The sequence below is a fragment of the Elephantulus edwardii genome, unplaced genomic scaffold (genome assembly GCF_000299155.1).
Source record: "Elephantulus edwardii isolate Elephantulus edwardi_28Jun2011 unplaced genomic scaffold, EleEdw1.0 scaffold00512, whole genome shotgun sequence".
In the NCBI taxonomy this organism is placed as follows: domain Eukaryota; kingdom Metazoa; phylum Chordata; class Mammalia; order Macroscelidea; family Macroscelididae; genus Elephantulus; species Elephantulus edwardii.
The window spans coordinates 361974-375752 of record NW_006400262.1 but is presented as its reverse complement, the minus strand read 5'-3'; the positions used below and the strand labels follow the sequence as shown (position 1 = coordinate 375752).

General features: G+C 41.7%; 1 protein-coding gene across 1 annotated transcript in view; it reads right to left on the bottom strand.

Annotated features, from left to right (window-relative positions):
• Positions 1–5605, bottom strand: part of LOC102852103 (histone deacetylase complex subunit SAP130-like) — a 138434-nt gene extending 132829 nt beyond the window's left edge. The window contains exon 1 of the mRNA XM_006903120.1: positions 5491–5605. Coding sequence (XP_006903182.1) covers positions 5491–5605 — 115 coding nt within the window. The remainder of the gene's footprint in view (positions 1–5490) is intronic.
• Positions 5606–13779: the final 8174 nt, after the last annotated feature.

Genomic DNA, 13779 nt, shown 5'->3' with positions numbered 1-13779 from the left:
AGGATCTTGCTTGTATGTGGTATTAATGATACTGTTCGATAATTTCCAAACTCTGTCAGCTAACTCAGCTAGAAATATATTCTACTGTCAGATCACCCTGCTATTCCATTGCTAGAAATATATTCCAACAAAACCAGAACTGAGATACAAGTGGACATTTGTACACCTATGTTTATAGCAGCATTATTCACAATATCAAGAACCAAATGCTGATCAACAAACTAATGGATTGAAAAATTGTGGTACATTCACACAACAGAATACTCTGCAGCACTAAGGAACAATAACTTTGTAAAATACTAAATAGCTTGGGAAAAACCAGAGAGCATTATGCTGAATGAAATATCTCAGCCAAGGACAAATATCACGTAAGGCCACTTCTATTTAAATGGGAAAATAACTGAATAAGAGTTTAAAAAAAAAAGAGACAGTAAAAGGACACAGGAAAAACTACTGGGACAGCAGAAGTTAGTGAGTGGAAGGAGGTGAACTAACACGAAGGATTTGGATTTAAGGGGGGATTTAAAAGAATGATAATGGAGCAATGTTAACTATAGAAAATATAATTTTTATCAGTGATTATATAAAACACAAAGTATATGTACAAAACACAATGTAAATGAATGATTATATGCAAGTAAATAAATTTTTTTTAAAAATAATCATCTGTATGAGACCAAATGGTAAAAAACTACACCAAAGAAAGAAAAAAATTACAAGATAGGGCAACAAGTAAACTATGGTTCTAAAAAACAGTACAAACAATAATAGTTATAACTCATTATGAAAAATATAACCAGTATCACTGAAAACATTTGCAGTGTAAATGTTCCATTTAACATCTTAGTGAAAGAATAAAATTTGCATATATATTATATGGAAGTGGCATAGTCTAGAGAGAGGTGCACTGCTAACTCAAGGGCCTCACCTCTCTGATGACTTGAATCCACAAGCAAATTCTTGGGACAAACATGAGTAATCTCCTTCCACACAATTTATAGTCTGGAGGGTCAGCTATGAGTTTGTAATGGCATGAAGGCAGTAAGTGATACATACCTATATGTATATATGTGCATATATATGTTAGGGGTTTTCAAGTCAACTGCAATGCATAGCAACTCTATGAACAACAGATCAAAACTTTGCCTTATTCTGTGTGGTTCTCATGATCTCAAGCACACTGCTATAGTCACTTTGTCAATCCATCTTATAAAGGGTCTTCTCTTTTCCTGATCTTCCACCTTTCCCAAGTATGGTTATCTTTTCCCAAGTACTTGCTCCATTTGACATGTCCAAAGTATGAGAGACTAATTTCTACATTCCTCACCTTTAAGGGGCACATCCTCCAAGGCAGATGTTTTTGCTCTTATGGTAGTTTGTAGGATATTCAACATTCTACTCCATCATCACAATTCAATGACCATCAATTCCTTTTTGGTCTTTATTATTCATTGCCCAACTTTCAGAGTGCTATATTCTTGACCATATAATCTAGCTTCTTGAGTATTTGCTCAGAATTCAGATTAAATAGGTATGGAGAAAGGATACAATCCTAAAGCATCATTTTCCTGAACTTGCAGTGTTCCCTTGTTCTGTATGGGTTTCCCCTGAGCACAATTCCATTCTTCTCAGTGTTAGCCATAATTCATTATTATTCATCACAATTTTATCGATAATTTATTATGATTTACACAGTCAAGTAAAATGGCTTTGCATAATCAAGAGAACCCTCTGCGTACGTGTATACACACACCCTTTATTATAAAGAAGTGTGTATATACACACTTCTTTATTCACTGGGAAATTAGTACTTCAAGTTGGAAGGCACTCAAAATGTGACTGGTTCTTCAAAGCATCTTCAAGGACATGGATGGAGTAATGCTTTTACCCAATGCAAGATCTCCATTTGCTGATTGGGCAAGACTCAAAATGAAGACAAAGAGCTGCAATGTGGGATGCTGGAAGTATAAACATAGGAAAACTGGAAGTTGTCAAAAGTTAAAATTGAACCCGTAACGAACAACATTCTTAGGCACTAGTTAGTTGAAACTGTTATTTTGGTTATTTTCCTTCAGACACTCATAGGATCTACTAAGCTGGGAATAACAAAGTAAAGAAGAAAAGAAGAATAGTGTTATATTAATCATCAAAAAGAAAATTTCCTGTGATAAATACCTATATGCATACAAGAAAGTCCAGTTAACATAATTATTCAAATATATGCAGTAACCACTCAATTCAAAGATGAAGAAAGTGAGGGTGTCTGCTATCTTCCACAATCTGATACTGAGCATGCAATTAAGATGCATTAATAATAATGACCGACTGTAGTAGAAAAGTTGGAAACAAATAAGGACTAGCAGTCTTTCCAGTCTGTATACTAAACAAATAATTCAAGGTGTATTATATGAAGCTCAATGTGGCAGGCATCAATCACAACTGGGAGAAGATAAACACAACCCATCTGCAGAAAATGAGGAAGACTTGAAGCATTTTTTTTAAAGATTACAACCATCATTATGGATTGATTATACCTGAACATCAAGAAAACAAAAATCTTCACCACTCAACCAATAAGCAATATCATGACAAATAGATTAAAGAATGAAATTACCAAGGATTTCATTTTCGTTGCATTTAAGATGAACACCAATAAAAGCAGTAAGCAAGAAATCAAAGACCATATTGTATTGTGCAAATCTGCAATCAAGTGCTAGAGCAAAAGAAAGTCACTTTATAAAGTATGGCGAGCTCTGGTGGCCTAGTGGCAGGAAACTGCACTGCAATCCCAGAGGTGCACGGTTCAAATCCACCAGATGCTCTGCTGAAGGAGGAGTAACAATCGCCTCCTGTACCAGTCAGATCCAATTTGACGGTACACACATAAAAAGAATGAATGAATGAATAAATAAGTAAATAAAATAAAGTACGGAGTACATGACTCAACTTACACAATTTCCAATTCCTTAATATTCATATCAAACTTGAGCAAGGGGCAAGAAGACTGAAGAAGAAAACAATGAAACGAAAATGTGCAAGAATGAATGAATGAATGAAAATCCAATCTCCCTGTAAACATTTGTTAAAATCCCAGTTAAAAAAACAAAACAAAACAGAACAATTTCTCAATTGTCTTGGTGAAGAGTACTGAATATACTTCCAAAAGAATCAACAAATGTGTCTTGGAAGAAGGAAGCCAGTATTCTTCTTAGAGCTAAGGATGGCAAAGGATCAGTGGTTGAGGGGAAAAGACTTCATGCCTGGAAAGTAGAGTTAGCAAGGGAGAGGAAGACCTCCAATGATGCAACTGACAAAATGACTTAAACTATGGGTGGAGACTAAGGATGGTTGTATGCCACTGAGTCAGAACCAACCCCTAGCCAACCTTGAAATGGGTTTTCAGAGGGAGTAAGGGAGGAGATTGCTCATCCTCAAGCGAAGCAAGCTGGTGTATTCAAACAATATGCCTTTGGAATTGAAGTGCAATTTCTTACCACTAGGAAACCAGAGTTCCAGTGAGGATGATAGGACTGGACAAAGTTTCAATCTGTTGTTCTTAGGGTGACTATGAGTTGGAGTTGACATAACGGCAGCTTATATCAACTATAATCACAACAGTAATTTTATTATGCTCAACCTTTTAAGGAATCTTCAAATAATTTTCTATAGTTACTATACCATTTTATATCCTACCAAGAATGTCTGAGGGCTGACTTCTTTGCAATTTTCCAAACAATGATTTCAAGTTTTTTATATCTGCCATTCCAATGAGAGTGAGATGGCACTTCATTAATTACAGTTTTGATTTGCCTCTCTGTGATGGCCATGGTCATTTTAATCACTTGCTATACATTTTGAGAACTACACAATGATAAGGATGACAGAAGAAGAGAAAGCTTTTGAGTTGTGGTCTTTGAGAAGAGTACTTAATAGTCTATGGACCGCCAAAAGAAGAAACAGTTATGTCTTGGGGACAAGTACAAACAAAGGCAAGGAAGGCGAAACTGCTCCTCACATAGTTTGGAAATGTTGTAAGGAGGAGCCATTTCTTGTCCCTCAACAAGATGGACTGACACATGGGCTCAAGTACATCAGTGAGGATGAGGATGGCTCAAAATTAGACAGGGTTCAGGTCTGTTATTCATAGGCTTGGTACAAATCATACTCAACCCAACAGCACCTAACAACAATAATGGCTAATGATTTTGAGAATATTTTTGTGAATGTCCTTATCTTCTTTTTTTGTAGTTTTTGTCATTGTTGCATGCTGTCAAATTGGATCCAACCAGCACAGGAAATTGCCCCTCCTTCTCCAGCGGAGCATCCAATGGATTTGAACCACACGCCTTTGGGATTGCAATACAACTTCTTGCCACTAGGCCAAAAGCACTCCCTCATATCCTCTTTTGTGAATTATTAAAGTCTTTCGTTTCATTTTTAATAAGATCATCTTTTTCTTAATAAGTTCCCAAAAAGGATTTTCTAATTTTTTTTCCACTGGCCAATGAATATGTTTTATTCTCTCAATATAGCAAACTCACACTTCAGTTTTTGTTCATACTCTAACTTGAAAAGACAGCAATATGATACAAAGAATGATTTTGCCACAAAGACAATTTTCAGAGTTAAGTCAACTGTTTGCACCTGTCTCGATTGGGATAGATATATTTACATAACTGGCTGTGCCTGAGGCTTCTTTGCAAGTGGCTTCGGATCTTGAATGCACATGGCAACTGTCTCCTTTTCCTGTTTTGCAGAGCAGCTTATTCTTCTCCACCCAGTTTCCTATGTGCTCTTGCTCTGTACTATGCATTATATTCTGCACTGAAACGTGACAGTCCAGATGATTCTTTACCCCTTGTACACTTGGCATGGCTGTTCCCAGTAAATTACTTCCAAAGCCACATCAATGTTATTTGTTTGCTCATCAAAAAGAAATGATTATTTCTGAACCAGTGCCTTTTCTAAATCAACTGCATCTTAGACATATTTCTTGGAAGTCTGCTTCAGCTCTCCAAGTTGATCATTAAGTTTCTAAATTGTCCAACAGAGGCACCATATTTTTCACTATATAGATAAGCAATACTACTGCTGTTACAATAAAGACAATTTCTTGTATAATCACATCTATTTCTTTGTATAGAAAATACAAGATATAAAAAAGAAAATACAAGATATGCCCATGTAGGAACCCGTGGCATGAGTTTTAGGATAAAGAAACTGGAAATTCCTCAGGAATCAGCCCAAAGTGAACTTTTCCTCCAAATTCAGGAAGAGGTGGAAGAGGTGCAAGACTTGACTGTCCTTTGTGAAAGATAGGGAGCCACTGTGGCTGCAGAATAAAGTACTGCCTTGGACAACATGATCAGGGAGATTCCAGGTAATGGTCTTAGCATCCTTATGACATCAACAGCAGATTTTCTAAATGAGAAAATAAGAAACAGCAACATTTTTAATGCTGGAAGCAATTTAGAATGGTAAACATCTTACCTGTCACAGAAGGATTTATCAGACCTGAAGAACCGCTGTTTGAAATCTGTGAGGGAGGTTGTTGGCCCAACCCAGTAGATGGAGTTCCTAAACGAGGAAACTGCTGAGAACTCATTTCCACCTAGAATACATACAGACATATGATTACTGTTGAATTCTGAAATTAAGAAGAATAATGAAAATTCAAAGTTGTAAACTCATTCCTGTCAGTGAATTCAAACTACTGGCTGGAGTGGCCAGCCTTTAAGTTAGAGCACAACTCACTATAACCTTTACCACCACTGCTAAAAATACTGTTAGAACTTCTTATTTTACCACAGATACATAAATGCAACTTAGTTTCCTCATGATATAGTTATTCAGTATGCACAGCAAAAATTACCTAAATTCTTAGAGTTTTCTGATATACATAAATATAAACGTGTATAAACAGTACTGCTGTTATTATATACCATCATGTTGGAACCATCTCATAGGTGACCTTCTAACAAATTTTCAGGGGCTGCAAATCGTACAGGAAGAAACTGATCATTTTACTCCAGAGTAGTAGCTTACTGGATTCAAACCAAGTGCCTTTGGACTGGCAATGCAACTCCTTACCACTAAGCCACCGGAGCTCCCAGAAATACAAATCTCCACCAATATTTGTGGACTATACTATGCTGAAAAACTAACATAGAATCTTGACATTACAACCTGATGGCAGGTGTTAACACCAGGCATATGTACATTTTTTTGAGAATTTACATGTCACACCAAGGTGAATGCAAAGTCATTATGTCATAGAATATTCTGAGGAAAGAAAACTTTTTCTAAGAGGAGAACATCAACATCTTAGTCAAAAGGAATTTTCTCAAGCTTTATCTGGACAGAGTGCTCTTGTGGTGTATAGTTCAAAGCACACGGTGCTGCCAACCAAAAAAAAGGCTGCGCTGCTCCAGGAAGTTCAATTTCACCTATATTTCCTATGGAGAACCAGAAACAATCTCTTCTCCTAGAACTTAATGGCCTCGGAAACTCGTTGGAAAGTTACAACGAGGCTGAACCGACAGGACAGCATTTGGTTTTATTTGCAAAAACCTTCACTGACAAGTTTTGTTATCTCTCGTCTTTCATACTCCCTCATCAAGCCGAAGAGATCTTCACTGCTTTCTCTCAAAGTCACTCTCCACAGCAAGTTCTGCTGATTTCATCTGCAACCGACTGCCCACACCTCCCACTTGGTGGTTTAGTGGTCACTAGCCTAAGGGTGTTTCAAAGGAGAGAGGGCTCCTGCAGAGCGTGCCTTGGGTCCAAGCGCCTACGGCGTCGCGCGGGCCCCACTCCCCGGCCGCACGGCCTCCTCCCCTAACCTTCTCCACCTCCCATTGGCCCCACATCGGGCTCGTCACTGAGCGGCTGGCACCAATGCAAAAATGGTTTGGGAGCTCAGGCCCCGCCCCACCCTCCCAGCGAGAGCCAGCCAATCAGGTACGAGTCTCGCCCGGGCGCCCCCAAACCTCTCGAGGCGCAGCCAATGGCAGCGGAAGGCGAGCTCACCCAGTGAGCAGGGCGGGGAGCCGGCAGGCTCCACCTAGACGGCGGTCTGAAAGCGGCGGGCCCAGGGCCCGGATGTGGAGAGTCACTTTAAACTCCTCCAGGAACCAAATTACCCGGCCGCGCGCCCGAAGCTCAACTCTTACACTTTCCGCTCAGGCCCGAGCCCGCCACGCCCCCAAGCCCAGGTCAGCGTACACTTCACGGGAACCTCTCTTCCTCTCTCTCCAGGATGCCCGGTCCCAGGCCATGGCCTAACTCGCTTCCCTGCATCCCTCAAGAACTCGGGTCCTAGTCTCAGAAAACAAGAATAGGTGCCTTACCCTGGAGACGCACCAGGGAAGGGCGCTGTAGCCCAAATCAGCCGCCCCGCCCCCTCGTCGTCTCCTTTCACTTCTCGGGTTCTCGTCTCGCCAGTACCTGTTGTCTGCGCCAGGTAGCTGACGCGCCGTCTCTTGCTCACTGCTATGCACTCTCTGCCTTTGGAGCAGACGTCCTCTGGCTCCAGAGCCGCCGCCGCCTCCAGAGCACTAGTATTCTACCCCCACCCCCTTAGTTCGGCGCTGCTGTTTCCGCCGCCGTAACGAGCCTTTCGCTTATTGGCTATTACAGGCCCCGCCTCTTCCCAGGGAACCAATGTTAGCACGGGGGGGGCGGGTCGGCCCAGTGGTGCCGCCTAGCCCTCTGGGAAATGTAGTCCCCGTTGCGAAGAGGGAGGGCGGGGAAGACTGAGGCGGGCGGAGCCTCTTCGCGACTGAAGACACTAGGTTCAATCATTCCTTTGCTTTCTGGAGACGTGGACGTTTTCTCTTCGCTGAGTAAGAGGAAATCCTATCCGGGTTTCCTCGCCGAACCACACTAGATTCCGGCTTCCCGAGGTGAGAAGCTAGTCGCAGCGGGCTTTCTGGGCTGTAGGCGTGGCTGAGAAGTTTCCTGGCGGGACACGCCTCCCCACCGCTCCTTGCAGTGATTGGTTCGGCTACACCCGGCCACAGCTGAGGCGGGCACCGAAGGAGATCCTCATGCTGCGCGGTGCTTCCGGTGCGGCCTTGCGCGCTGTGCCCGGCTCTCTTATCCGAGAGCCAGCTTCCGGGTGCTCGCGCAGGAATCTTATGTTGGGTTCCTTTTTCTTAGGTTGCAGGGTTGGAGTTTACAAACTGATGAAGTAGAAATTGAGTCTTGTATGCAGCTTCTGGCACGGGGTTGGAAGAATGGGTAATCGCCTCCCGTGCGATTAAGTGCCTCGGAAAATCCGCCAGAGGGTCAGCTGGGGGTTGGTTCCGGCGGCACACAGCAACAATAGAAATTACGTCCCCATCTTCCCTACACCGAGGGTCATTTAGGGTTGGAGGTTCGAGACTTAAGATCGTGTTGTGTCCTGCCTAGCCGATCTCACCTGACAATCTTTTCAAATGTAAAATCCCTGACAGAGATGGAGTATCCAATAAGTAAGGTAAGCATGGGTTTACGTGTGCTTCCTTGCTAAACTGTGGTAATGTGCTTCTAAAGGCCTACTGCACGCTCTCCAGTGAGATCTTGCTCCTCCCCTGGTTCCCAAGGTTGAGACCCCCTTTCTCCTGAAGATCTGGTGCTGGATGCAACCTCTGGGTCAGCAGATTGTAATAAATATGGGAGCCTATGTCCCAGTCTTTTCTCCCACAGTGCCTCATCACTGTCTTTTTGGTTAGCAGCCCAAGTGCTATCTTTGTACCACCAGGATTTCTTAGTGTATCTCTTGTCAACTCAATGACTTTATGTACAACAAATCAGAACCTTGACTTACCGTGTGTCAACATCTCTGATCATCAAGATACACCCTGCTTTCTAGTGGATTCTGGCCCATAACAAACTACCTTGGGCTTCAGTCTCTCTCCTGTATATATTATCTGGTAGATTTCAGCAGCTGACCTTAACTTTAGCACCCTGGCACATTATGCATGGGTTCAAATTGCTTCTTTCTATCCTGCACAATAAAACAATTGCCTCCTAAGAGGAAAGTAGCTCAGGGAACAAAAATTAGTCTGAAATACCCAGCCCTCTTCCCTTAAATCGTTTTCTTATTTTCTTCCATTCATCCCCAAACATCTTCTAAAAGTTAATAACATACTCTGGTCTCCTCATTGGATTCTGCTCCTAATAAGTTTCTTAAACTGTTTGCATAAAGAGTCCACTGGTCTGTCTACTCCAAATTCAGTGATCTTTGACTAGTTCTAATCATCTTTAATTGATTGTTCAGGAATTCTTCCTTAAGATGCTCTATGCCTGGCCTCCATATTCACTCTCTTTTTCCATTTCCTGTTCCTGGACTAGGGTCCACCGTAGCTCATTTTCCTCATAAGCGTGACATTGACTCAAAATCTTTTTTTTAATGTACATATTTTTCTAAATGTTTTAATGCACTCTCAGTAGTTTAAAATACAAACTTATACATAAACCAAATTTTTATCTAATGAGGTTTTCTTTCTTTGAATTGCCTAATTATATTTCAAAGTTCTGTACCATACCAGTCCATGTCTTTCAAGTGCCTCAACATACTGCAATGCCTTATTGATTTGTTTCAGATATCTGCTCCACCTGGTACCTAGACTTGGTTAATGATATCACTATTTCTTCTGCGTTTGGATTTTTTACTTTCTTTGAACCATAGAAGATGGCAGTGAGATGTCGCCTCCATTATTACATTGGTTTTTTTAAGACTGTTTTGCCTGTGTGTTGCGGATGTTTATTTTAAATGCTTGACTAATAACTGAATTGTTGTTGTTTTGTTGTTATGTGCCGTTGAGTCGTTTGCGACTCATAGTGACCCTATGCACAACAGCCCTAAACCCTGCTCTATCCTGCGCCAACCTCACTGCCTCTGACACACCCATCCCGATTACCCCAGTCACCGAATCAATCCATCTCATAGAGGGTCTTCCCCTCCTGTACTGTCCCTCCACCCTCCCAAGGATGATGTCCTTCTCCAAGGACCCGTCCCTCCTGGCAACATGTCCAAAGTGTGTCAGACGAAGCCCCAGAATCCTTGCCTCCAAGGAGTAGCTTGGTTTAATCCTCTCCAAGATGAATCTGTTTTTCCTGGCAGTCCATGGTGTATTCAGTACTCTTCTCCAGCACCACAGCTCAAAGGCATCAACTCTCCTTCAGTCCTCCCTAGTCATTGTCCAACTCTCTGATGCATAACAAACGATTGCAAAGACCATGGCCTGTATCAGGCCCACCTTAGTCTCCAGAAAGACACCGTTGCTCCTGAGTACTTTAGAGAGGTCCCTAACCGCAGACTTTCCCATCGCGATACGCTTTTTGATCTCCTGACTGCTGGTGCCAAGAGTGTTGACCATGGAGCCGAGCAAACTGAAGCTGTGAACAATCTCAATCTCTTCGCCATCCATCCTGACACTGCCAATTGGTCCAGTGGTGAGAATCTTTGTCTTCTTGACATTGACCCTCAGTCCATACTGAAGGCTGCAGTCCTTGACCCTCCACAGCAAGTGCATGAGGTCCTCCTCAGTTTCAGCAAGCAGGGTTGTGTCACCTGCATAACGCAGATTGTTAATAGACCTTCCACCAATCCTGATGCCACAATTCTCCTCATAGAGCCCAGCCTCTCGGATAATCTGCTCTGCATACATGTTGAAAAAGTATGGAGACAGGATGCATCCCTGGCGTACACCCTTCCCAATTTTGAACCATGCAGTGTTACCCTGCTCTGTTCTGACTACTGCCTCTTGGTCCAAGTGTAGGTTTCGCATTAGCACAATTAAATGTTCTGGGATTCCCATTCTTCTCAGAGTCAGCCACAGTTTATTATGATCCACACAGTCAAATGCCTTTGCATAATTAATGAAACACAGATAGGCATTCTTCTGGTATTCTCTGCTTTCAGCTAAGATCCATCTAACATGGAAAAGCTCAACTGCAATCATATGAGCAAGAAGATAAAACCAAGTAATTACAAATTACAATGATCCCACATTTTGCAGCATAGAGAATGCTCTGTGGCATTTTAGAGGCTGGCCCTTTGGAACGCAGAGTGCCAGGCCTTTATTCCGAGGTTAAAATACTGCTAACAATTCAGTTCTGCTCCACAAATTGCTTGTCGGTCAGATACTCCTGTAAATCTGAACATTCAGATTAAGACAGACTAGGAAGAAGGATTGGCCACCCACTTCTGAAATAGCAGGCCTCTGAAAAGCCTATGCACAACAGAACACACGCAGACTATGCACAACAGAACTGAATTGTTAGCAGTGTTTTAACCTCGGAATAAAGGCCTTGCACTCTGCTTTGCAAAGGACCAGCCTCTAAAATGCCACAGAGCATTCTCTACGCTGTAAAACGTGGGATCGTTGTAATTTGTAATTACTTGGTTTTATCTTCTTGCTCATATGATTGCAGTTGAGCTTTCCCATGTTTGTTTAACAAAGCAATCTTGTGGTTCCTGTGACAAAGAATTTCAGGCTGCTTCTAGGAACTGTGGGTTCTTGGAGTTGAGGGCTGCCCCCAGCCTCGGAGCTGAAAGTAAATATTGCCACCAACCTGTATAAGTTTGAACATAGTTAAAAATTAAATTGCACTAGTAAGGTCAGTATGAGTCACAAGTAACTCGATGGCACGTAACAACATTTTCAGTTACTCATCTGAAAGTTGAACAATTAATATGACTGGCAAAAAGCTTTTGAGAAGAATTAATGTGTTTGAATTGTAGTGTCCTCTTGCTCTGTTCACACAACAGCCTCTTAGTCTAGGTATAGTTTCACGTTGTTTTGTGCTGTCAAGTTACCTGCGACTCATAGGGACTCTGTACTACAGCTGTGAAGCCTGGGCTGTCCTGAGTCAGTGTCACAGACTCCGACACACCCAGCCCTATTGTTAGAGTATCATATGGGGTCTTCCTCTCTTGTGCTGTCCGTCTATGCTTCAGTACATGATGTCCTTCTCCAAGGATCAGTCCTTCCTGGCCACATGCTCAAAATATGTGATATGTAGCTGCAAATCCTAGCCTCGCCCCCACCGCGGGTCGCAGCAGCAGCACGGGTTCTGGCAGAGAGATAGTGCCAGAGCAACCCAGCTTCGCAAAGGCTCTGTGTGCACCACAGCCCACAGGCACCCAACACGAGCCCTCCCTGCTGCCAACATGCCCAGGAGGAAGGTCAGCTCGGCCAAAGGTGCAGTGAAGGAGGAGCCGAAGAGGAGATCAGCGAGGTTGTCAGCTAAGCCGCCTGCAGAAGCGGAAAAGAGTAAAGGGGAGCAAAGGGAAAACAGGCTGAAGTGGTTAACCAAGAAACTAAATAAGATTTACCTGCAGAAAATGGAAAAACTAAAAATGAAGAGAGTCCAACCTCTGATGAAGTAGGAGAAAAAGAAGCCAAGTCTGATTAGTATTTGTCTGCCATGTCTTATCAGTGGTACCTCTATCTCCTTTCTTGTACAATCCAAAGGAATATTTTTATCAACTATTTTATAAATCCAAATTTTTTTAGTAGCTCTAGAAACATTTTTAAGAAGAAGGAAATCCCACTTCATCTCATTTTTAAGTGTAAAAAAAATTTTTTTAAGAGGTGAGATCATTTGCTGTTTTTTTAATTTTTTGGTACAACCAGAAAATGTGGGATATTAAAACTGGGGGGGGGGGTGCTTTGGATGTCAGTGTAACATTCCATGGGGAAAGGGGATGATTTTTATATCCCATAATACATAGTATACTTAATGACAATTTGGAGTCATAGTCATGCATTTATGACTTGAACATTTTAAATTAAGTCTATTTTCCATGTTTTTTAGATACATAAGTTAGAACATTGTTTAGTAAAGTTTCTTCTTAAACATAATCACTCCTTTTTTATGGCTTTCTCCCTGTCAGAACTATGTGGATTCTGTAACATCTTTGGTCTTGATTGTCCAGTTTTCCTAATAACTTTGTTATGTGCTGTGAACAGTTGAAAATTTGAATGTGTAGTGTGTGTGATAGTAAATTGTGAATTAGTGGGACTTAATGATGTGACAGTTTATCAACGATTGAAGATATTGGTACTTATTCTTTATGAAAACTTTCCTCCAAATTTAAAGCTGGAAGGTCACTGGAATTTAAAAAAGAATTGGAACTACATGGCTTTTTAGATTTTTGATATGTAAATTAAGAATTGTTTACAGGTTGTTCATAATGTCTCTGTACTTGCCCTTAAAACAACCAATAAAATATAAATTAAGGGGGGGGGAATCCTAGCCTCCAAGGAGGAACTTGGTTTCACCCTCTCTAAGACAGGCCTACTTTTTTTCTTGGTAGTTCATGATATGTTCAAGACTCTATTCCATCACCACAGCTAAAAGGCAACAATTCTGTCATCTGTAGTCATTATCCAGCTCTCCGATGCATAGCAGGTAATTGTGAAAACCATGTCCTGGATAAGGCACACCTTCATCTCTAGACTGACGTCATTGCTAACCTTGAGGAGAATGGGAATCCCAGAACACTTAATTGTACTTATACAAAACTTATTCATCCTGGAGAGGCTTAAACCAGGTAGTTCCTTGGAGGCAAAGATTCCAAGGCTTCATCTTACCATTTCTGAGGCTTCATAGACCTTGCAGAATCTCTTTTCCCAGTTGTGATGTTTAAAAGGGAGACAGGTAGGGGAGTGGGAAGCAAAGGTTATCACAGTGAAAGTCAAGGTTCAGTCCAGCAACACAAGTGCAAGAACTCATTTTGTCAATTGTCCATCAAGCTTCATCTCAGAGTAGTCTCCCTAATCAGCT